The following is a 25,778-nucleotide window of genomic DNA, read 5'->3' as shown; positions in this document are numbered from 1 at the left end:
CTTTAGTACACCCATTTATTTTGAGCTATAAATTTTTTCCTTGATTCTGCCTGCCCAGTAGCAAAAGTCTTATTCATCCTTCATAATACCAGTTGAACGTTTCTTTTTTCTCTTCCTACTGCAGCCATAATAATTGAGAAATGCATAGCTTCACTCTGCTACAACGATCTCCTTGATTATTGCACGTAATCTTCAAAATCTTTCCTTACATACCTAACTGGCCTCATGTCTGTGTTTACTCAGCACCAGCTATGGTTGCCCTTGCACTCCTCAATGAATGTGGCTTTGTTCAATGTGTCCCCGTACCCTTATTTCCTGTCTCATAATAAATCCTTCCCATACTTCCAGGAGTTCTGAAGTTACATGTCCTTCCTAAGTTCTCTCTTGACCCTCTTCCTCCCGTGTAATTTTTCCTTTCTCTTCACATCCATGAAAAATATCCACTATGATTTTCATCTGGGCCTTCATCATGTGCCACCTCATAATTTATGTCATATTATTTTAACCCTTGTATTGATACTTAAACAATTCATGATTTGGTTAACTTCCTGTTTCTTGCACACTATTCTCAGTCCAGGGACTGTTTGCACACTTCTTTGTTCACTCTAAATTAACTCGTGCAGTAGTATGTACAGGGGCACCTTGCACTTCCAACTTTACCTCTGTTATCTAGCCTTGTCGCTTTGGACTACTCACTTCATTTTCCAGAGCTTCAGTTTCCTTATCTCTAAGATAGCAATAATGATATTTTCTTTTCAAAATGGTTATAAGAATACTTATAATATAGGGGAAATAACTTTCATAATGCTGGTACAATAAACTTATTTTTGGCATTACCAAATTTATTATAGCAGATACTCAAGAAGTATGTCTTCATGAAGTGTGTGGAGAGTAGAATTATAATAACCAGAGGCTGGGAAGGGGTGGGAGCCATAAAGAGAGGTTGGTTAGTGGGAACAAAGAAACAGTTAAATAGCAGGAGTGAGTTCTTGTGTTTGGTAACATAGTAGGGTGATGATAGTTAACAACAATTTATTGTAAATTTCAAAATAGCTAGAAGAGAAGATTTGAAATGTTTCCAATGCAAAGAAATGATGAATATGACTGGTCATGGTGGCTCCGGCCCGTAATTCCAGCACTTTCGTAGGCTGAGGTGGGTGGTCAGGGATTGGAGACCAGCCTGGCCGACATAGTGAAACCCCGTCTCTATTAAAAATACAAAAATTAGCCGGGTGTGGTGGCACGCACCTATAGTCCCAGCTGCTTGGGAGGCTGAGGCAGGAGAATCGCTTGAACTCAGGAGGCAGAGGTTGCAGTGAGCCCAGAACACACCACTGCACTCCGGCCTGGGTGACAGAGTGAGACTCCGTCTCAAAAAAAACCAACCAACAAACAGAAATGATGAATATTTGAGGTAATGGATATCCTAAATACCCTGATTTGATCACTACACATTGTATACATGTATCAAAATATCACGTTCTCCATAAATATGTATAATTATTATGTATCAATAAAAATGTAAATACATAAATAGAAATAGCAAACTGATAGAAGAAAAGTAAATTTAGGTTTGTTGTTAATATTTTAATATGGACCATAGTCTATCAACAATATGTTATTTTTTTCTCTTTATGAATTCTTTATAGAACATCCTGCAAATCCAGACCATACACAATAAATATTTGAGTGACTCGAATCCACTAAAAGTTAGATATATTAGAATCTGGGGTGTGAACTCTACTTATGTGACACAAGTCAATTTCACCTATGACAACCAGCAATTTATGGAGACAAATTTCACGAGTGACCCTCATAATCAGGTAGGTCTGAAAGGAATATTAGCATATCATAAGTAAATTTTATCGTTCTGCAAAATTATCACCAATAATTTTGCTAACAATTAAAATTATTATCATTGTTATATTCTCGTGTATTAGAAGGTTATAAATATGTGCAATAGATATGTTCCTGAAAAGTTGCAAATGTTGAATCATATTGTAAGATGTGCAACATTAATGGTCTTTCTGGTATAGCCTAGGGGTCATTGATCACTGGCCTGATGAGATCCTCTCCATGTATTTACCAAAGAAACTGTACTGTGTTTTGATAGATTAGTCTTCCACATTAGCAAAATAAAACTTATTTCTGCTGCAAAGGCTAAAACAAAGGTGATTCCCTAAAGCTGTCGAAGGTTTCCCCCATGCTTCCTGCAGTTATTCATGTCCCTGATCAAACTGATGGATCTTACAGGTGGATGAAAATTGGCAGTAAACTGTGGTAATTGTCAAATGAATACATCCCACCTGTGGTATAAGATAAAAGGTTGATAAAACAGGGGGACGTAAATAGCAGGCCGTACCGGAGGATTCTAGAACCAACTAAAACAGAATTTTGGAAGACGAAATGCCAATAGTTGCCAAAGGCAACCACAAAGAAAAAAGTATCTCATTTTTAGAACATAAGACATCATAAATACAGAACCAGCAACCCATAGGGGATGGTTTAGAAAAGTGAAAATGGATAACCATAGTTCTTGTGTTCTAAAAACTGAAATGGGTGACCTGATGGTATTTGGACTTCGGAAGATGGCCCCTCTGAGCACTCGAATAGATCTTCTCCCTCTAGCCTCTTCTGGGTACTTACCTTAAAGCATTTTACCTGGACTATTGAGTTCAAAACCACTCTTTGCAAGTAATTGCTTCTAGTTAAGATTGTGCACAAAATCCTTGAATACCTTCTTTTTAAAAACTCTACGGCATATCTGATGCCTAGTATGTGCCAGACACTATACTGTCTGGAGTGAGGAAAACATGAAACCAGCTTGCTGTCAAGAGGACTAAAACCCAATGGCAAAGCAAAGAGATTTTAATAAATGTTGGTTTTAATCACAGCTACAAATATTTGTAAACACTAAATGAAGTGAAAAGAAAAGATTTCCAGCATAGGGATTATGCACACAGAGCATCTCTCTGTAATATCTGACCAAAATCAATGTGACCTAACCTAAAAAGGAATGTTTATATCCTATTGCTGGATATAAACATTTTTTGTTAAATTGTAATTTAAGAGGTGACCTACATGTGAGATTTAAGTTCCAAAATATGCATTTATATCTCTTCTTTTCTGGCAGACACTAACTATTCAATTGACTAACAACACTATCAACCTGGAAAAGTTAACTGAGGTTATTTGGATTGATGGTGATCCTGTACTTTCCACTACAACTGAGACAAGCACCATCTCAATGAGTTCTCATCCTTCTCCATCTACTACCAATGCCACCAGTTCTGAGACAATCACCAGTTCTGCCAGTGCAAATACCACCACTGGCACTACTGCTACTGTTCCCATCACAACCACATCTTTCCCAACAAGTACTATTGGTGTTACAACTAATGCTACTGTTCCCAATACGACTGCCCCTTTCCTGACAAATGCTACTGCTAGCACTAATGCTACTGTTCCTATCACAACCACACCTTTGGCAACAAGTACTACTGGTGTTACAACTAGTACTACTGTTCCTGATACGACTGCTCCTTTCCCTACAAGTACTACTACTACTAGCACTAATGCTACTGTTCCTATCACAACCACACCTTTGGCAACAAGTACTACTGGTGTTACAACTAGTACTACTGTTCCTGATACGACTGCTCCTTTCCCTACAATTACTACTACTGCTAGCACTGATGCTACTGTTCCCATCACAACCACACCTTTGGCAACAAGTACTACTGGTGTTACAACTAGTACTATTGTTCCTGATACAACTGCTCCTTTCCCTACAAGTACTACTACTGCTAGCACTAATGCTACTGTTCCTATCACAACCACACCTTTGGCAACAAGTACTACTGGTGTTACAACTAGTACTATTGTTCCTGATACGACTGCTCCTTTCCCTACAAGTACTACTACTGCTAGCACTAATGCTACTGTTCCTATCACAACCACACTTTTTGAAACAAGTACTACTGGTGTTACAACTAGTACTACTGTTCCTGATACAACTGCTCCTTTCCCTACAAGTACTACTACTGCTAGCACTAATGCTACTGTTCCCATCACAATCACACCTTTGGCAACAAGTACTACTGGTGTTACAACTAGTACTACTGTTCCTGATACGACTGCTCCTTTCCCTACAAGTACTACTACTGCTAGCACTAATGCTACTGTTCCTATCACAACCACACTTTTTGAAACAAGTACTACTGGTGTTACAACTAGTACTACTGTTCCTGATACAACTGCTCCTTTCCCTACAAGTACTACTACTGCTAGCACTAATGCTACTGTTCCCATCACAACCGCACCCTTGGCAACAAGTACTACTGGTGTTACAACTAGTACTACTGTTCCTGATACGACTGCTCCTTTCCCTACAATTACTACTACTGCTAGCACTAATGCTACTGTTCCCATCACAACCACACCTTTGGCAACAAGTACTACTGGTGTTACAACTAGTACTACTGTTCCTGATACGACTGCTCCTTTCCCTACAATTACTACTACTGCTAGCACTAATGCTACTGTTCCCATCACAACCACACCTTTGGCAACAAGTACTACTGGTGTTACAACTAGTACTATTGTTCCTGATACGACTGCTCCTTTCCCTACAAGTACTACTACTGCTAGCACTAATGCTACTGTTCCTATCACAACCACTCCTTTGGCAACAAGTACTGCTGGTGTTACAACTAGTACTATTGTTCCTGATACGACTGCTCCTTTCCCTACAATTACTACTACTGCTAGCACTAATGCTACTGTTCCCATCACAACCACACCTTTGGCAACAAGTACTACTGGTGTTACAACTAGTACTACTGTTCCTGATACGACTGCTCCTTTCCCTACAAGTACTACTACTGCTAGCACTAATGCTACTGTTCCCATCACAACCACACCTTTGGCAACAAGTACTACTGGTGTTACAACTAGTACTACTGTTCCTGATACGACTGCTCCTTTCCCTACAATTACTACTACTGCTAGCACTAATGCTACTGTTCCCATCACAACCACACCTTTGGCAACAAGTACTACTGGTGTTACAACTAGTACTATTGTTCCTGATACGACTGCTCCTTTCCCTACAAGTACTACTACTGCTAGCACTAATGCTACTGTTCCCATCACAACCACACCTTTGGCAACAAGTACTATTGGTGTTACAACTAGTACTACTGTTCCTGATACAACTGCTCCTTTCCCTACAAGTAGTACTGGTGCTAGCACTAGGGCTAGTGTTCCTATTACAACCACACCTTTCTCTACAAATACTGCAGATGCTAACACTAATAATACTGTTCCTAATACCACTATGCCTTCTCCTACAGGTAGTACTACTGTGAGTACTATTGCTACCATTCCCATTTCAGTGACTCCTTCTCTGACAAGTACTGCTGATGCCACCATTAGTACTACTGTACTTATTGCCACTACTCCTTCTCTAACAAGTACTACTGATGTTAGCACTAGTACTACTATTAATGATATAAGTACTCCTTTTCAAACAAATACTACTAATGCTAGCACTAGTACTAATGTTGCTAATATAACTGCTACCTCCTCTCATACAAGTACTGATGATACTGTTCCTAATAATACTGTTCCAATTACAGCTATTCCTTCTTTTGCAAATACTGGTGTTGACACTACTAGCAACAGTTTTTCTATTATGACCACTTCTTTCTCTGAAAATAGTAATGCTATGGACTCTGCTGTTATTATGGTAACCACTTCTCCTACAAGTGCTGATGTTGCTAGCACAAATAATGATGCTTCTGTGACAAATTCTCTTTTAGCTACAATGTCTGCTGGTAATACAACTAGTAATAGTATTTCCATAACAACTACTTCTTTTGGTAATAGTGTTCCTATTGTGACTACTCCTTCTCCAAGTACTGATGCTACTACTACAAGTAATAATACTATTCCTGGCATGACTACTTATTACCAAACTTCTCCTACCACTCCTACCCATACTCTTACTCCTATTTTGAGCATGTTTTCAACAAGTAATACATTCACTACTGATAAAATTACTAATTTTACTACCCCTACAAATGCAAACACCATGATTTTCAACACTCTTGATACAAAAAGTACCATGATAATAGATGCTATGGTCACTACTACCAGCACCAAAGATAATACCATAAGTCCAGATACAACAGTTACTTCCACAGACAAATTCACCACACACATCACACAGTTCACTACTCCCCATTCTACTACTACTACAACACTGGCCTTAAGCCACACATCATTAGCTCCTACAAATCATTCTAATCTAGGCACCATGGATATTACTGATGCAGATAACTCCAGCAGTGTTACAGGTAACACTACACACATTTCCGTTTCAAATATCACAACAGTCTCAGACACAATAACAGCTACTGGTCTAGATTCACAGACTCCCCACATGGTAACAAATTCTGTGGCTAGTTATTTACCTATTACTGCAACTAGTGCTACCAAAGATACTACAAGTATTACAAAACATGCTTTAAATACTACCACTCCTGATAGTACAGTACATACCTCTGCTACTGCACCTACTTATATTACAAATGCCATAAATGCTACTCAAGTTCCATGATTGCTACTCAAGGCAGGGTAGTTACCTCATATAACTCCTTCAAACAACTATTACAGATATAGAAAATCAGTTATGAGATACTCTATCTTATGCTACTTAAGTTTTCACAAATGTTAGTACTCTAGCCATAAAAGACACAGCTACTCCAAACACTGTTGTCATTGTAGACATGTTTAGGAAGGCTTACAAACCTTGTAGATTTTACCAAAGAAGCTGTGGGTACTTATTTTGCAGCCATAATATGTATTCTTATTCTTTTAAATTATAGTTATTATCCCTATAACTTCATCAGTTAAACTACAGATGTTTTATATATCCTATATATCCTTACTACAGATTTCACAGGTAACTTTGGTATCTCAGATAACACCACATTAGGCTCTGTAAATACTATTGCCTTAGATGTAGTTATTGAAGTAGCCCAACTTGTTTCTTGGGTCACATGGCATAATACCATAACTGAGAGCACTGGTGATACTCCTGGCACTCAAATGGTTTCTATACCAACAGTTATTGATATTACAGTAGAGTATGTAATTAGTAATGCTAAAAAAACGCACTTTATTTTCCTATGGGCTTTTCCAAATGCCATATCTACCAATAGAGTCATTTGCATTACACATACTAATAGTATTATTGCTTCTGAAGAGATCCTAGCTGTAGCTACAGATACGGAACATGCTACCATTGAAGATCTTGTGTAACCTTACTTCAGGCACTGAAATAATTTAAATTATAAATATTACATGTGGGTTTGACTATCATAGAAAATAAAATTATTATAGATCCTAAAACATAAATTCCTGAATGTTGTAACCATTATTTCATAGGTACTACTAATACTCTTACTACAGATTTTATAAGTACTTCCACTTGTAGACAGTGGAGTATTCTCAGAAACTTAGAATTAATCTAAATTATGAGATAGTCTTAAAGCCTCACTGTTACCACCAATGACTGGCTCTGACTCTAGTATAAATCAGAAATTACCCAGACAGAGGTGAGAATGTAAATATACAGCATAAGGAAAACAGCCTCCACATTGGAATCAGAGTTCATAATCTTATTTGCATTTTCTTCTATTAAAACAAGCTTTTCCCTTATAATTTCACTGTTCAGACTCTCCTTCATTGTGTTAGGGTTTTCAGTCTATTCCTGGTTTTTCATATCCAAATTCATCGTTCATCCTTGATCCATTCTTTTCTTAGATCACTCAGACCCCCATGAGCAGACCCATGGTCATTACCAAATCTGGTCAGTTGGATACTATTGTAGGTTTAACCCTAGGACAGTGTTCTCAAAGTTTAGTTCAGGGATCCATGGGGTTCCCCAAGACTTTCTGGGGCACACAGGTTCTTCAAATCTACTTTCATAATGATACTAAGTTATTTGTTTTTTCAGTTTTATTGTCTCATTAGTGTATAGTGGCACTGTCCAGATACTCTATGCCATATTGTGTCATAATAGATGAATATAGAAACAGAAAAAAGAATCTAGCTGTCCTCTGTTAAGCTAGACATTAAACAGATTTACAAAATGTAAAATAATGCCATTCTTCTCACTAATTTTTTTTTGCTTTGGAAAATATAGTTATTTTTCATTAAAAACATATTTATGTTATCACAAAGTGAATATGTTATTGTTTATGAACGAAAAATAAATATTTAAAAAATATTTTACAAATGACTCAATTTTGATTTCTAATGCAGTAAATATTAGCAGATATAACCCACATAAATAAAGCACAGTGCCCTCACCAAATTTGAATGTAAAGGGATTCTGAAGCTAAAGAGTTTGAGAACAACTTCCTTTAAGTGGGCAGAAACATCTTATTTCCACTCTCATGTCCTTGTCAAGTGTAGTATCAACTTCCCCAGCATATAGGTACTCCAGCATCTGTGACTTACTCCACATGAATATCTTCCACTGTCTACAAACACATCTGCCCAGCTTTTTGATCTGCCAGCCCAGCTGTACTATTGTCCAGACGATTTGATGGTGCTCCAGATGAGGGGCACAGATTCATCAGTCAGCAACATTTGCCTTTTGGAATCTACCCACAAGCTACAGTCCTCTGAACAAAGTTGATAGACCTTATTCTTGTGTATATATGACTCTTAAATTGACCTTCCAACTCAAAACAAAACTCAAAATTCTATGGGCTTGGTCACAGACTCCCTCACTTGTATCTTTACTGAGGGAAACTTAGTGCGTTTGTCTTGTTGGCACCACAAACTCTGATACAGGACAAAGTGCTCTGTGTGCTAAGGCACCGTGAGATTCTGCTGCCAGCCCACCATACCAGTGCTCATTCACTGACCAACAACTTCTCTTGAAGCAGCTGAGATTTGGAAAACTGAAGATGAATCTGCTTGAACAAGCATAGTTCTGAAGCTACCAAAGTCCAACGTCTTAAACATGTAAATAGAACATAATTGAAATTATGGAATTTTGAAAAGGTAAGAAATACTTTGAATATACAAAAGTCTGGACTTTGGTCAGATGTTTGAAGAGACTTGAGAATTGAAACTCAGGAGTCAATGCACAAGTAGTGGTCCTGGAACCAGGTTCAGAGAACATGAGAGCAGTGTTGGCACACTAATACTACCATTGGCAACATTAGCAAAACCTGTGCGTGGACTCTGATTTACAAGGTCTAAAGAAACTCCTAAGCTCCATAATGACTGGCCCCACTGGGTCACCCACATATGTGATATTAATTTTGTACTAATGATTATAACTCATTTTCTAAGTATAAAGAAATTTACTTTTCTACACTTCTGGTACTTGACACATTCCTACCTTCACCATTACCATGGACATCATTATTATTACACCTAAAATTTCTAGTTATTAATTTAAACTTCATTTTCTGGTATTCCAAGCATCACTATGTAAACACTATACATATTGACTATTTAAGAGATGCCACACATAGTGCATGGTTAATTTTTCAGTGAGGAATACAGATGACAGATGTTTTGGATTAACAGGAAACTCACTGGGAGTCTAGAGGTATTTAGGAATACGTCAAGGAGTAGAGGAAGCTGGGAGGTACCCTATAGCACAAAAGAAAGAGTCATGGAAAGTCTTTCAGTTGGGGAATGAGTTGGACAAAGAGACTGACTTTATATAGTATGATTAGGAGATATAAAATAGTCCACTATTTCTACAGGAGGAGCATTGTGAGAAGAGACAAGATTTAAAATATATCAATTTCCATCACCAAACTTCAGTGTGTATGAGATTAGACATTCAAATGAGGGTTGAAAGAGTATTCATGCCAGTAAAGGAACTTATAGGGCTAGAGCACGCTTTGGTTTTCACATCCCCTTCCCCATGGGGAGTGGAGTGGTGCTCTGTGTGAAGGGCACTGCAGAAGAACTGCTCATGGAGATTAAGAGTGCCTGTGAGGAGCTGGGACTGGCATCTCACTCCCAGCTGGGCACTCGCTGAACTGCAGGATCTCTTGCCCCTCACTCCCACCAGGTGATACAGTGGAACATGGGCAAAGTTTTCAGAAACCTCGTCATGCATCTCCCAGAGTGTGGAAGCCAATGAAATCACAAAGAATGGCGCTAGGAGAATTCCAAAGGTGGCAGGGATTGGAGACCCTGCAGTAGTGGATGTGGAGCCAGGGAAGTAGTGGTGCAACCTGGACTCAACAGTGTTCAATGGACAAGGAAGCTGAAGCTCCTCAGATGGGTGTGAGGAGACGGCTGGACTAGGGCTGTCATGAAGCAATCTGTCCAGTGGAGAAGAGACTCGAGTGATGAGAGGTCGTGGATGGACTTCCAAGAGTAGAAACTAAGTTTGTAGTGGGGAGAGGTCAAAGTAGGTCATGCAGATTGCATCTCACCTCATGTTAGATGCTGCACCAGGAGTCTCTGAAAAACTCACTAATGTGCCTATGAGAAGAAATCAACACTGGGGTCCTCTCACACTGAGGGTACCCAAGGATGCCTTGCCATAGCATCCATCACATGGGAACCTTTGTCTTTTCCTTTAATTTCCATTGGTTGTGAAGGATACCCAGAAATAGTCAAGGAAGAGGAGAAGGAGAATATGGAAGTGTGAAAGCATAGACCATAATCCCCTTCCTCACTGCTGGAGGTGGTCTCTGGGGAAGCAGAAAACTTGACATGGATGTGAAAATGACATACCGATTTAGATGATACAAATTCTTGAAAACTTCCAAATGACCAGAAAGTGATGAGGTCTGTTGACTGGATAAGAAAAGAATTTCAACTTAGCATTGAGGAAGAGGGGCTAAGATTAAGAAAAAATGAAAAGCCTGAGAATACAGAAAAGACATACACTGCCTCATTTCACATTGCTCTTATCTGTTAGAATGATGGGTGAACATTCATCCTTACCGTTGTAATGCTTTATAAATCACTTATTCCGAGGAAAAATGGAGAATCACTTGGAGTAGAAAAGTTAGATCTGGGACCCAAAGGAAGTTTGAGGTTTTCTCACCTTAGCCAATCTCTGATGGCTTCAGAGAAGGTGGCTTTGGAAATTTTTTACTATATAATTGAGAAAAGTTGGGCTTAAGAGAAGAAGTAAAGGGGTTTGTACAATCTATGGGCCTTGTTACATAAAAACAACCCCTTATATTTGCACCATAATCCATCGTTTGCAAAGGGCCTCCCACAAATGTTTTAGTTAGTTCCACTCCTGCTGTGAGGCAGAGAGGGAAGGAATCCTTACACTTTTTTTTCCTCAGAAGCAGAAAGGAAGACTTAGAAAGGTTGAATGACTGCTTCAAGAACACAGTTTCTTAACACACAGTAGAGCTTGGCCTTCTGATTCACTTCCTATTACCCATCTGTTTCAGGGTTCCATCTCCTAAGGAAAGTCCATCTTTGCCATGATGTGATGAAATAAAATAAACAAAAACTCACTTCTAGAACCAAAAAAGTCTTATAAGAGAGTCCTGATATTATTCCTATTTATTTATGTGACCTGGATCAACTTACCTGAATTCTCTGAGCCTTATTTAATTCCTTCATTAGTAAAATGGAAGGATTGAGGGATTGCCTACGAAAATACCTAGTATAGCAAGAACTCATAATTTGGTACTCTTTTTGGTATATCAAAACATCCTGTAACTTTGAATATATACAATTTCATTTGTCAATTATACCTCAATAGAGCTGGAAAAAAAAAAAAAAAGAGCCGACCACTCTGTTCCTTACTGCTAATACACCAAGATGAGATGTCTGACTTCCTAGGTCCTTTCTCCCAAATTCTTCCCTTTTTGATAACAATTTTAAAATGAACAATAAATAGATAAGTTGTGTTGAGGTTGCCAGGTTGCCAATGTATTAGAAACATTGAGTGGAACTTACGAAAAGTAACCCCTTATGAAAGTGGTAAGATTCAAAATGGAGTCACTTGTGCCAAACCCTGGCAAAATAGAGTCAGGGAAGGTCCTGGAGAGAGGGCTGTCATACATGATTTGACTGATAACAGGAACTATCACAGGACATTTTTCCAAACTGAAGCTTTTTACATGAGTCACACCAAGACAGCTAGCTGCTTACACAAGAATACTTGCCTGACACACTGTCTTACAAACCTAATTCCTGCAAGGGCCCTGCAGTAACTCCCAAATTACAAATCCCACCTAGCAACTACAGACTGTTGCTGATCAGAACTCGCCAACTCTTGTAAGACACTGTTAGTGCCAATGAACTTTCTTTCAAAACAACTTGCATAACCTTCTCTTTCCTCAATAAAACTTTAAAGTTTTCCTTTGTTCTCTGGATATAGCAGAGGCCACCCTGTTGTGCCTGTATCCCAAATTGCAATTATGTTTTCACATCTTATTTCCAAATAAAAGTTCTGTGCTTTGGGAACATCTCTACATTTTTTTCTTGGAAGTTGACACCCTTTAACTCTGCCTTTGCTTTCCTTCTTACCCTCTTTTGCTGGATGGAAATATGAAGTCAGACAGCAGCAATAGTTGATTCTAGATGCCCACAACGCCCTGGAGGGCAAGGCCAAGAGCAGCTCTGCACGCAGAAAGTAGGTGTCGCAGAGTAGCTCTGTCACGTGCCTCCACACAGGAGTGAAGCTTGACATGGAACATGGTCACCATATGCCATTTGCTCCTCCCTCTAATTCAATGACTTCTCAACAAATACCACCATTTTAATATGTTTATAATTCATTTTTAAATTTACTTTTACTTAAATTAGTAATGCATCAGCAGTTTTTGTAGAGGAAGATTCTTATTTATTGACTGTCTATAAAAAGAAAATTATAATCTTTCTCAATCAAAGGAAAACCCAAATTTTTGAGGGTAAGCTATGCAAAGAGCCTCTTCAGGGTGCATGTGTTTGGACATAGAGGTGGCATTAGAGGGAGAATTGACAGACCTTGTGGTTCTAAATCTTCCCCTGGGAGGTTAATTGCTCCTTAGTGGTCACTTACTGATAAATTTCACCTCCATATGCTGACATCAGGCAGAAGTGGAGTGCTGATGCAGGACAAGCAAGCCCACAGATTGGGGCTCAGCCAGAGAGGGTTCTTGGCTTTGCCCAGGAAATAATTCAAGGGCAAGTAGGTGGTGCTGAACAGGAACTTTTACTGAAGTGGCAGTGTATAGCAGCAGCAGAGGCATTGCTTCTTGTGGAACAGGGCTATCTGTAGGCAGTGTACCCAGAGTAGCAGCTCAGAGGCAGTTCTGCAGCCTCATTTATACCTACTTTTAATTACATGTAAATTAAGGGGCAGGTCATTCAGAAATTTCTAGAAAAGACGTGGCAACTTCCAGGTCGTTGCCATGGAAAGGGTTGTAACTTCTGGTTGTTGCCATGGCAGTGATAAACTGGGAAGAGGTCGAGTGACATGGCATTGGTGGACGCGTCTCAGGGAGAGGTGCTTTTGCCTCTTCTCTATTTCAGCTAGTCTTCAAACTGATCTGGAGTTCAAGCCCTCCCTCACTGCTGCTTCCAATACTCTGTCCAATATAGACTGTTATCTTTCTCTTATTTTAGAATGCAGTTGAGATAAGGTGGAACCACTGAATGTTTTAGGAAAGCATACTAGACAAGAAACAGAGAATAAGAATTATGATCATTTTCTCTGTAAGATAAGAATCCATCCTTTCTTACTGCGTTCTCAGAGAAAGGATGTCTGAGCTATATCTGTCTGTTAATTAGTCCATTTTTCTCTCTCTTAGGTCCTGACTTTCTTCTTCCTTTCCAGAGGGGAGTTCCAACAAGATCACAATTAGTTATTTGAATAAAAGGGCATTTTCTTAAATCTACTAAAGATTTAATCTACTAAATTTAATCTACTAAAGACCCTGTGCTAAGCCTTTTAATTCTATAGACATGTGAAATAGAAAAACAAAACTGTTGTTCAGAGGATTAAACAACTGGTCTGTTACTGTTTATCAGGTTAAGTGTTGGAGAAATGATTGCAATGAGATCTGCCCGCCTGTAAATAGCATTATAATTTCAAACTTCCCCTGAGGAAGAACCCTTGGGGTTCCTAAAAGCTGCTTTAGGGTGAGGGAAGGTCAAACTCTTCCTTCCCAGTTGTATCAGAGTTGCTTTGTTTTTTGTGTTTTCTCTTCTGTATTTTTGCATAAGATTTTATTTGAAGAAAGGACATCATTGCTTTAAAAAAAAAATGAGGAAAACCAATTCCGAACAATGACGTACTTTCTTTAATTTCTGCTGTGTGAGTTAGACAGTATTTCGTGGGCTAGCTCAGGAACCTAACCAACATGCTTTCTAAGTAGGAAGCATATTACCTATAAATCAACTTTCAGAACACAATCTCCATGTAATCTAAGAACTTTAGGTAAGGATACAAAGATGGCCAAATTGAAGAAATCCTTAAAGCAAATGTTGGGAGATTAGGAGAAGGGAATGAAAGCCTCTTCCTCATGATGGCGGGAGATACCCGGTTTTCAGGAGAGGGCAGACTACAGAGCTTGTCTGGGACCCAGGCTGCCTTGGCCTCTAGGACCTGCCCCATATGTTGTGTAAAGGATAGACTGAAGGAACAGCTCCACTGTTTTTGAATAACCTCTTTACTACTACCTGTTACTCTTCTGTCATGGCAGCCCAGAGAAGAATGGGATTTTTTTTTCCCCATTACACGATGTTTTCCATTTAATGGGATTATAATATGAGCTATGCATTTAAAGGTAGTACTCTCCATTTTTTCCAATCTTTGTTTTTTTTAATTTGTATTCATTTATTTAAAAATATAATTTCAATTTGGCTGGGCGCAGTGGCTCAAGCCTATAATCCCAGCACTTTGGGAGGTCGAGACGGGCGGATCACGAGGTCAGGAGATCGAGACCATCCTGGCTAACACGGTGAAACCCCGTCTCTAATAAAAAAAAAAAATACAAAAAAACTAGCTGGGCGTGGGGGCGGGCGCCTGTAGTCCCAGCTACTTGGGAGGCTGAGGCAGGAGAATGGCGTGAACCCGGGAGGCGGAGCTTGCAGTGAGCTGAGATCCGGCCACTGCACTCCAGCCTGGGCGACAGAGCGAGACTCTGTCTCAAAAAAAAAAAAAAAAAAAATATATATATATATATATATATATATAATTTCAATTTCATTTTAGATTCAGGGTGTGCATGTGCAGACTTGTTAACTTTGTATATCATGTGATGCTGAGGTTTGGTGTATGACTGATCCCACCATACAAGTAGTAAGCATAGTACCCAACAGTTTTCCAAATCTCATCTCCCTTCTTCCCTCCCCACTCTAGCAGTCCCCATTGTCTGTTGTTGCCATCTTTAGGTCCATGACTAGCTAATGCTTAGCTCCCACTTATAAGTGAGAGCATGTGGCATTTGCTTTTCTGTTCCTGCATTAATTTGCTTAGAATTATTGCCACCAGCTTCATCCACGTTTCTGCAAAGGACATGATTGCATCCTTTTTATGGCTTAGTATTCCACAGTGTATATGTACCACATTTTCTTTATTTTTGAGCTTGTCATTTGTGGTTGTGTAGGGAATTAATCACATCGTATGGGGAATGATGTCTTAGGCAGACGTCAGCTTCATAGTTATCATTTACATTATTTGGTGGCATTGTACTAAATGTATTACATGTGTTATTGAAGTAAATGTGCAAAACAATACTATTAGAAATATAAAGAAATACTATTTTATTTCCATCTTATAAATGGGGAAATTGAAGCTTACATAAGTTAAATAATTAGCTTAAGATGGCAAGTTCGTAAGTAGCAGAGGTGGGATTTGAACACTTGCCATCTGATGGCAGAGCCAGAATTATTAAATGCTATGCCACAGAGTTTTCCCTTATGTCTGGGAAAATTCCATAAAAACCAAGTCCAATCAAGTGAAAAGATCCCTGGATTTGTATTCAGCAGACTAAGAGTCAACATTCAACTCTGCTTTTAGGCATCCTCTGACTGGAAAAGTCACTGGCTAGAGATAATCTTATCTCTTGTGGTCACAGCCCCCCTTCCTCATCTCTTATTTCTTCCCTATTTCTTTTTAGCAGGGTACCTAGCTCTCCAGAAAACCTAGATTCCCATGCATTTGAAGGAGTTCTTAGTTCTCTTCCCACCACAACTTCTATCCTCTATTCCTAGTTTTGTATTAAAATTAAGTAATTATATGTCAGTGTTGATGGATTGAAACAGAGAAAACGGATTAAAGAATACATTTTAAAGCACAGGAGAGTATCTGGTCTTGGAAGTAAACAGACATTCTGGAAAGGGAGCTGAAGGTGTGGAACGAATTGTATCTCCACAAGTTAGGATAAAAGAACACAGGCAGCTTCGTGCCTGGATATAAGGAAAAGAGTGAAGAGGCCATCAATGGGCAGGGACGGACTGCCTGTGTGGAGATAGAAGAGGTAAAAGCAAATTAGCAGCTTCCTACTTTTTTTTTTTGATACAGAGTTTTGCTGTCACCCAGGCTGGAGTGCAGTGGCACCATCTCAGCTTGCTGTAACATCTACCTCCAAGGTTCAAGCGCTTCTCCTACCTCAGCCTCCCGAGGAGCTGGGATTACAGGCATGCGCCACACATCCAGTTAATTTTTGTAATTTTAGTAGAGATGGGGGTTTCACCATGTTGGTCAGGCTGATCTCGAACTCCTGACCTCAGGTGATCTGCCTGCCTTGGCTTCCCAAAGTGCTGGGATTATAGGCATGAGCCTCTGCGCCCGGCCAGCAGCTTGCTACTTCTGAGTCCTGAGTTCAGCTGGCTCAGATGCCAGATCCCAATACGTGCAGTAGACTCCACTGGACTTGCGCTAAGAGCACCTCCTGTGGGGGCTGTTGCTTCAGGTGGACACTTTTTTTCCTTTCTTGCCTCAATTCCCACATCTGGAGGATGAGGTAAACATCTGAACTACAATAAAGTACATGGAAATGCATTTTCAGTCTGTAAAATGCTGCACAAAGGTTTATTATTATTTATTATTGTTATTCTATAATTCCCTGAGTGTTCTGATGTCTATTTCAGCCTTTTTTTTTTTTTTCTTCCTTTTTCTTCCCCTTGGATCTTCTGGAAGCAGAGAAGTTTCTCTCTAGTGCTGGTGAAACAGGAGAGTTCCCTGATTCCCCCCACAGGACATGTGACAAGGGTGTGGCGTGCTTGGTCACCCCACAGCTCAACCCCCTATAGGGGGAGCATGCAGACGGGCAGGTGCGGAGACCAGCATGAGCGCTTCAGGGCTCCAGCCCCAGGGCAGTGTCTAGGGGTGAGTGTCTGAGACTCCTGAAGCCCAAGTGAACGTGTCTTACTAAGCTCTTTTAGATATGCTGTCTGCAGATGTCTTGTGTATTAATCAGCTTAGTGGATCCTCTGCCTTATTACAAGTGCAGGGGCCAGTGTGACAACCTTCTGCATCTCAAGTCCTTGCCCAGTGTATTGGAAGAATCAGATCACACGTGGGCTTGAAGGATGAGTGCAAGCTTTTATTGAGTGGTGGAGATGAAACTATTCTCCATTTCAGTCAGTCAACAGTGGCACGTAATTACTTAATTTTAATACAACACTAGGAATAGAGGATAGGAGTTGTGGTGTGAAGAGAACTAAGAACCCCTTCAAATATATGGGAATCTAGGTTTTCTGGAGAGCTAGGTACTCTGCTAAAAAGAAACAAGAAATAAGAGATGCAGAAGGGGTGCTGTGACCACAAGAGATAAGTAAGATTATCTCTAGCCAGTGACTTCCCACAGTCAGAGGACTCCTAAAAGCAGAGTTGAATGTTGACTCTCAGTCTGCTGAATACAAGTCCAGGGATCTTTTCACTTGATTGGATTTGGTTTTTATGGAATTTTCCCAGACATAAGGGAAAACTCTGTGGCATAGCATCTCATGAGATGAATGGGGAGCCAGAGAAGGGGGATGGAGTGGGAAGGTGGTCTTCCCCTGAGTTGGGCCACCCAGCAGTGGGAGAAAGACTCTCCTCCAACTGCCCCCAGCTGAACTCCCCTAGGTATCCCCACCTCCTTTTTCTTCTCTCTTTCTCTACCTCTTGTTCTGTCATTGCTGTTCTACTGGTTCCAACATTCATCAGCTTGCTTGCATGTGCCCACTAAGGTCTAGGGTTTATATGTGGGCAGGATGGCGGCAAAACAGAATTGCCTGTCCTCACTTAGAGCCTTGAGTCTTCAGACTTGAGGGTGGGGCCTTTTCCGGGGAACCACCCTCTTCTACCCAGCATTTCCGCCTCCTGTCTGTATCACCTGGTGCTTTGTAATAAGGCTGCTGTGAGTCCTTTTTTCAAACTGAAGCTTTGTGAAGGAAAGCTATCTCCTCCAGAGGTGTCTCTAGTGTGTCTCAAACTGTGATTGTGGGTAAAATGGGCTTTTATTTGAACTTGAACAAAATGTTTCACTGCTAAATTAAATAATGCTCATCTTTCCTCACTTTATAAAATAGTTCATGGATACAGTTATCCCAATTTTATGATATTTTTCCATTTTTTTTTCTTAAGCCTCTTATGTTTGCTGCTATTCATTTGTTGCCTTGTAGAAGCTCTGGCTCAGCACAAAATGTATGAACAAATAACAGGCAAGAAAGATTTTGAAACAGTCAGTAGAGTGCATATTGAATGTATGAGTGTGGTTGACCATTATTTTATGTGGCAATATACAAGTAAAATTTTCTTTGGTTTGTGTGATTAAATTAAACATAGTGTTTCATCATGTTCTTTCTTTCTTTCCTTTTTGAGACAGAGCCTTGCTCTGTCGCCCAGGCTGGAGTGCAGAGGTGCAATCTCGGCTCACTGCAACCTCTGCCTCCTGGGTTCAAGCAATTCTCTTGCCTTGGCCTCCTGAGTAGCTGGGATTACAGGCGTGGCTAATTTTTGTATTTTTACTAGAGACGGGATTTCACTATGTTGGTCAGGCTGGTCTCGAACTCCTGACCTTGTGATCCGCACACGGCCTCCCAAAGTGCTGGGATTACAGGTGAATAATCCTGTACGATTACACTGCACTGTGCCCGGCCATAATGTTCTTCTAGGAACACTGTTATTTGATGGTGATCCACAGAATAAATGTGATCATTATTGCTTAGAGAGACCTTGGCTTGTCTCCTGTTCTGGCAGTGAGATGTTGAGTTTCACAGTGTTTTTCCAAAGCCAACTGTGTCCAGCCTCAGCTGAGGTATACACAGGATGCTAATTGTCCCTCAACTTGTCTGCACACGGTTCTATTTATACTCACTTATGTTTTGTCAAAATATGATATTAATATTGAAATATTTGTTGAAATAAGTTATAAACATTTTATAATCTATAAAAATAATTCACATTTGAAGTAGAATAATATTAAGATATAACATCTTGGTATTTTTCAATGTATTATATTTAACATTCAATTTTTAATATCCAAATTATTATTCATCCATTACTCAATCTCACCCTGTTCATAAAATTGTATAATTTTACAACCATAGGGAATATTATAGATGACTTTACAAAACTACTTAATTTTACTGCTGTGGAAAGTAAGGTTCATAGTGATTAAATGATTAAGCAATTTGCGAATGTATTATGGCAATTCATAGTCTATTGATCTTTCTACCACATGGTCCCCAGCTCTGTTTAAAAATATTTCTGAGAGCTTAAAGAAGTCAGCTCCTCCTCTGCACCAGACACTGACCTGTGGCCAAGAGAGTCTTGTCCAAGCCGAGCAGTGGTGGCCAAGAGAGTCTTGTCCTTGGAGAAAATACATTCTATTAGGGTAGGCTAACAATAAATAGGTAAACAATTACATAAGGATAAGATTTCAGGACTCCACTGACAGCATGAATGTGTGCATGGACACTGGCTACCCACACCTCCCCTTCACTTTGCCATGGCCACCAGTGTAATCATGCACACAGAGGCCAGCAACCCCTGCCACAGGTGCCAGTGCAAGCACACACATTGACAACCCTGTCTCCACCTGTGACTCACTGCTGGCGTGAGCCTGTGCAGGAATGTCACAGTCCCGCTTCTGCCAGTACCTGCCTGTCCCAGCCAACATGCACGCATCCTGCTGTGCTGCCACGGCTGCCAACATAACCCATCGGAGTGTTGTGGCTAGTGGACCAGGAATACCTCGGCCCCTCAGCACAGTGGGTTCCTAGCCTTGAGGGGCCAGAGAAGAAAGCTGGGGTCCTGGAACCAGCTCCCTAGAGTTAGAGTACACGGCTCAGGTGTGCTGAGCTGAGCCTTGGGACCCAAAAATCTTCCAGAAACAACCCCAGTGAACTGAACCCATGTTATACCACAATCAAACCCCCAAGGGCGTCAAAGAAAATAAAAGCAAGCAAACAAACAAAAAACCATCCAAAGTAGAGCGCCTTCAAAGATTGAAGAAACGTCAGCCCACACAGATGAGAAAGAACCAGTGCAAGATGTCTGGCAACTCAAAAAGCCAGAGTGTCTTCTTACCTGCAAATAACTGTACTAGTTCCTCAGTAATGGTTTTTCACTAGGCTGAAATGGCTGAAATGTCAGAAATAGAATTCGGAATATGAATAGTAATGAAGGTCATCAATATCCAGGAAGAAGTCAAAACCTAATCCAAGGAATCTAAGGAATCCAGTGAAACAATACAGGAGACAAAAGACAAAATGGCCATTTAAAGCAAGAACTAAACTGATCTGATAGAGCTGAAAAACTCGCTTCGAGAATTGCAGATACCATCACAAGTACTAATAGCAGAACTGACCAAGCTGAGGAAAGAGTCTCAGAGCTTGAAGAATGGATTGCCAAAATAGTCAGATAAAAAGGAAAAACAATAAAGAAGAATGAACAAAACCTCCAAGAATTATGGGATTATGTAAAATACGAAATCTATGACTTATTGGTGTGCCTGGAAGAGAAGGAGTAAAAGCAAGCAACTTGGAAAACATATTGAGAATATTGTCCATGAAAATTTCCCCAACCTCACTAGACAGGTCAACATTCAAATTCAGGAAATGCAGAGAACCCTGTGAGATATTATACAAGACAACCATTCCAAAGACACATAATCATCAGATTCTCCAAGGTTGAAATGTAAGAAAAAATGTTAAATGCAGCTAGAGAGAAGGGACAGGTAATCTACAAAGGGAACTCAATCATGCTAAGAACAGACATTTCAGCAGTAACCCTACCAACCAGAAGAGATTGGGGGCCTATGGTCAAGTATTCTTAAAGAGAAGAAATTCCAACCAAGGATTTCATATCCAGCAAAACTAAGCTTCGTATACAAAGGATAAATAAGTTCCTTTTCAGACAAGCAAATGCTAAGGAAATTAGTTACCACCAGACCTGCCTTATAAGAGGTCCTTAGAGAAGTGCCAAATACGGAAAGGAAAGACCATTACTGGCCAAGAAGAAGACTTAACTATCTTAAGTATATAGACAGCCAACATCGGAGCACCCAGATTCATAAAACAACTACTTGCTTAATGATTTATTTCTTCTATGAAGCATATGATGATGCCATCAGCTGTGAATCAGAGATGTGGGGAGGTGGTTGTTGGAAGCTTAAGAAAGAAGGTGAAATAGCCATCCTGGAAAGAAGAAACATTAAAAGACAAGGGACCTACCTACACAAGGATTGAAAGCTGTGTTGTACGCCAGTTTGTTGCAAACACGCATGAGTGCTGCTTCTTCTGAAACAGTCAGTTACATGGGTACAACTGAAGGAAAGAAACGTAGATAGAAAATTTGGCCAGAACTGAGATATTACTATGCAAATATGACAGAAAGAGAGAGAGGGTTAATAAAGGTAAGGATGTTTGTAAGGAAGCAGTTATAGTTCTGGCCCATGGAATCTGGCCTGGGAAAGAAGGGAAGTTAGTACAATAAAAGACTGAGTTCAAGAAACTGAGAGGCTGGTATGCTGGACAGAACCACTCTGTGAATATCGATATTTCCAAAAAGACACAGGAGGAGTGGTGGTAGAAGAGACGGTTGTAGTCATCAATGGATGACTGGTGTGACTTGCAGAGGATGTTGGATGACAGCAACGAGCAGCTGTGGAGGGTAGTAAAGTTCTTAGTACAAACTTTTCAAAGGAGCTGGGGTTTGAGAGAAGAAGAGAAATTGGAAAGGGGAGCAGGAAAGATGTCAGTCTACCTCCACTTATTGCAAAGAGATGGTAGAAACTTTGAGAGAGTTTGTTGCTTTCTAAAGGTCTTTTATTGTGGAGGGGTTTAAGAGAAGGTGTGGGATGGAGTTAGACTGGGGTTGTGCAGAAGAGTGTGTGGATGAGGGCCCTTAGGATGGTGAGTTACCCCAGAGGATTATATTGTGGATGGTGATTTGGCATATGGGGTTATGAGCAAGACAGTAATGGTACTGTGGTTGGAGAGTAAGCAGTGATTTTCCCATGGCTTGAGGGTTTTCTAGATCACATTAGGCAGTGGAAAACCTCAGAAAAGGGGATTGTAATCCAGCTGAGGATTGATTTATTTGAGGAAAAGATGCTTTAAAAATTCCAGGGGATTATTTTCACCCAATATTAGATTTTTACGGTGTGATAATTACAAGAGTAATACAAGCTATTCTAATATCAGATTAGACTGGACATTATATTTTTCTTCCTGGCAGATTATAACTTATGATTACAACAATTCCTGTGACCTGTATGAAGATACGTATTTCTAATTTCAACTTGAGAGAAATTTAGTCTTTTATTAGATAATTTAAATAGATGATTAGTCAGAGGGAAAATTGATAATATAGAGGACAGTGTGTGTTATAAGATGCAACAGAAACTTTCCCCCAATATATGCCCAGATAAAAGTACACCAGAATAGGAACAGAGTTTAGGGTATATGTAGTTTAAAATTTCCACCCATAAAACAGTTTCGTCCACACCATATATTTCCAGTCTCATCAGCATGTGATTTATACATCCTCAAAAGGCTGCCCATTAAATTTTGGGGCAGTATTTACTTTAAAAACATTTTTGTTGGTACTGAGATAAATTCTGGCTTCCCAGAGGTCTACTCAGAAGCTTCAATTTTTCATCTTAAACCATCTCTCTGATACTGTTTCACTTTTTAGATAATGGCTACTATTTTCTTACCAATCATCCAGATTAAAACTCCTCATTCCTCTAAAACATCTGTCTCACAACATGTAGCTAAAAAAGAATATATATAATATATAATTTATAAATATATATTTATATATATTTAAAATTTATAAATACATATATATATAATTTGAATTCCACCATCTTGTGGTTATTTAAATAATTATCTATAAAATCCTATTTAGGTATTTTGCAGCCTTAAGCCTTGGATGTTACTACTTGTTATGCCAGACAGCTTGACAGCTGAGATTAGTCCAAGGGTCCAGGGGTATACTATAGCCTGGAGATGGAAAGTTCTGTGCTGAGAATAAAAATTGGTCAAGAACTCTTGCTTGGGAAAACATGCAGGTTTGTTTAGAAACAACAGTTTTCTAATTTTTTTCCAGGTTACTCTTTCTCTGCCTTGTTTCTGTTTTTCCTACATTCTCCTTTTTTTATTATGTTTTTGTATCAATCCTGTACTGGTTTCTTTGCTTTAATTAATATTTCATTTTCGAATAAGCTTAAATTTGGAGAAAAATTGCAAGTACGGTAACAAATCCCAGTGTTCTCTTTATCCATATTTCCCAGTTATCACCTGTAAATTACAAATCGTTCACTATATTTACTTTATCACTTTTCTCTCTTTTTCTCTCTTCCTTTCCCCTGTCTATCTCACAAACATTTGACAGTTTGTATACAATATGCTTCATTATCACAAAAATACTTTAGTGTGTATTTCCTAAAAAGACAAGAACATATTCTCACATAACTACAACATAACCATCCAAACCAGGAAACTAACATGTATAAAACACCACCATAGAATGCACAGACCCCAGTCACATTTCACCAATTGCACCAATAATGTCCTATATAGGAAGCACAAACAACAACAGCAACACAAAAGAAATTAGTCCAGGAGCACAATTGCGTGTTGCATTTAATTGTTTCATTGTTTTATTTTGCTTGTTTTTTTACTCTCCTCTATTATGGAACTATTCCTTAGTTTCTTTTTTTTTTTTCATGATTTTGACATTTGAAGATTACCAGTCAGTTATTTGTAGAATATCCCTCATACTTGGGGGTTACCTAATAAGTCCTCATGATTGCACCGAGGTTATGCACTTTTGACGGAAATAACACAGGCATGATGTTGAGCCCATCTCAGTCTTCCCTATCAGGAGCCACACAGTGTCCATCTGTCCATCATTGCTAAGTTTCTGTGGGATTACTTGGTTGAGGTGGTGTCTTCCAGGTTTCTAAAGCTACTATATTTTCTCAGCATAATTAATAAATATATTGTGAGAAAATACTTTGAAGCTATGCAGCTATCCCATTTGTTAGTTTTGGTATCCATTGATGATTCCTGCTGAATCAATTATTACTCTGAATTTTGTTAAACAGTGATTTTGTATATCCTTATTCCTTCTGCATTTGCTATTTTGCATGGGAAGAACTTGTCTTTCTTTGCTATTTATTTATTGAGGAATGTTCGGTAATAGCCACTTTCTAAGGCCTCTAAATGTGCCCCTTCTCTGAGATCGCCACATAGTCTCACAATCTAGCAACTAAAATTCTAACTACAGGAAATCAGGGGTCTTCCAGGATTTATTTCCACTGATGTTCATTTTGACTGGTCAATGCCTGTGCTGTGGCTTAAATGTGTGGTATTAGAATGTGATTTCTGTTCCATCCAGGAAGTAGGCTAGTGAAGAACATTTGAACTTCTAATTCAGGGGTCCTCAGTCTTAATAGCATATTGTTCAACGCTAGGCCTCTGGAGTAGTGACACAGAGTTTGCTGAGACTATAGTTCTGGTTTCTAGGGGATTAAGATCCCTCTAAACACCTTTGGATATCCAGAGTAGGAGTTCCTCTTAGATGACATGAACAATGAGCAAAGCGATTCATAGATGAGAATGGAGAAATGCCTCGAGAATTCCATAATCTACAAATGCCTGGGTGGTACCTCATCATCAGGTGATGCTAATATGCAGTCAAGATTGACAGCCACTGGGTTCGTGTAGTTGAGAGCTTTCCTGTTCATTCTCAGCTAACTAAGTAGTAGCAGAGAATTAGACACTGATGGAAACCCTCGCAAACAGAGAGAAGAAACTAAATTATTAGACTCACGAAGGTATGGAGAGGGAGGGAGGAAGACAGAAAGAGGAGAAGGAGGAGGAGAAATAAGAAAAAACAGAAGGAGAAAGAAATGGAGCCAAATGTAATCAATGGTTAGATTTGGGTAAAGAATATATGTGAGTTACTGCCCTTCTTTATGAATTTGAAATTGTATCAAAATATTCTTAATTCACAGGAAAAGACAAAAGTCACTGTAAACATTAGCCCATGGTTCCTCTTGTCCTTGTAGAACCACAGAGAAAAGTAAAACTAAGGAATACATCTTTTGTTTACCCTCCACATTTAATATGGAGTTGTGAGTAGAGGAGGTGAGGGAGAAAAGGAATTACATTCTCATAGTCACTAGGAGCAAACCTGACCTCAGAAACCCCTGAAGGATGAGAGATGCCAGACAGGCCCAAGTGACAGAGTGTTCTCGGAGGAAGTTGGGATATTTTTCTCCTGCAGCGTGTAATGCAGTCAGGAAACTACCATCCAGAACGTATGA

The 25,778-nt window shown here is 39.5% G+C and overlaps 1 protein-coding gene across 1 annotated transcript in view; it reads left to right on the top strand.

Moving 5' to 3' along the window:
- The window catches only part of LOC105471250 (maltase-glucoamylase 2 (putative)), a 96,471-nt gene extending 88,272 nt beyond the window's left edge, over positions 1 to 8,199 (top strand). Inside the window, exons 45-46 of the mRNA XM_071094122.1 lie at positions 1,650 to 1,823; positions 3,134 to 8,199. Of these exons, the coding sequence (XP_070950223.1) occupies positions 1,650 to 1,823; positions 3,134 to 6,622 (3,663 nt within the window). The 3' untranslated portion in view covers positions 6,623 to 8,199. The remainder of the gene's footprint in view (positions 1 to 1,649; positions 1,824 to 3,133) is intronic.
- The last annotated feature ends 17,579 nt before the right edge of the window (positions 8,200 to 25,778 follow it).

The sequence above is a fragment of the Macaca nemestrina genome, chromosome 4 (assembly GCF_043159975.1).
Source record: "Macaca nemestrina isolate mMacNem1 chromosome 4, mMacNem.hap1, whole genome shotgun sequence".
In the NCBI taxonomy this organism is placed as follows: Eukaryota; Metazoa; Chordata; class Mammalia; order Primates; family Cercopithecidae; genus Macaca; species Macaca nemestrina.
The sequence above is the reverse complement of the archived record's forward strand: the minus strand, read 5'-3'. Positions and strand labels throughout refer to the sequence as shown.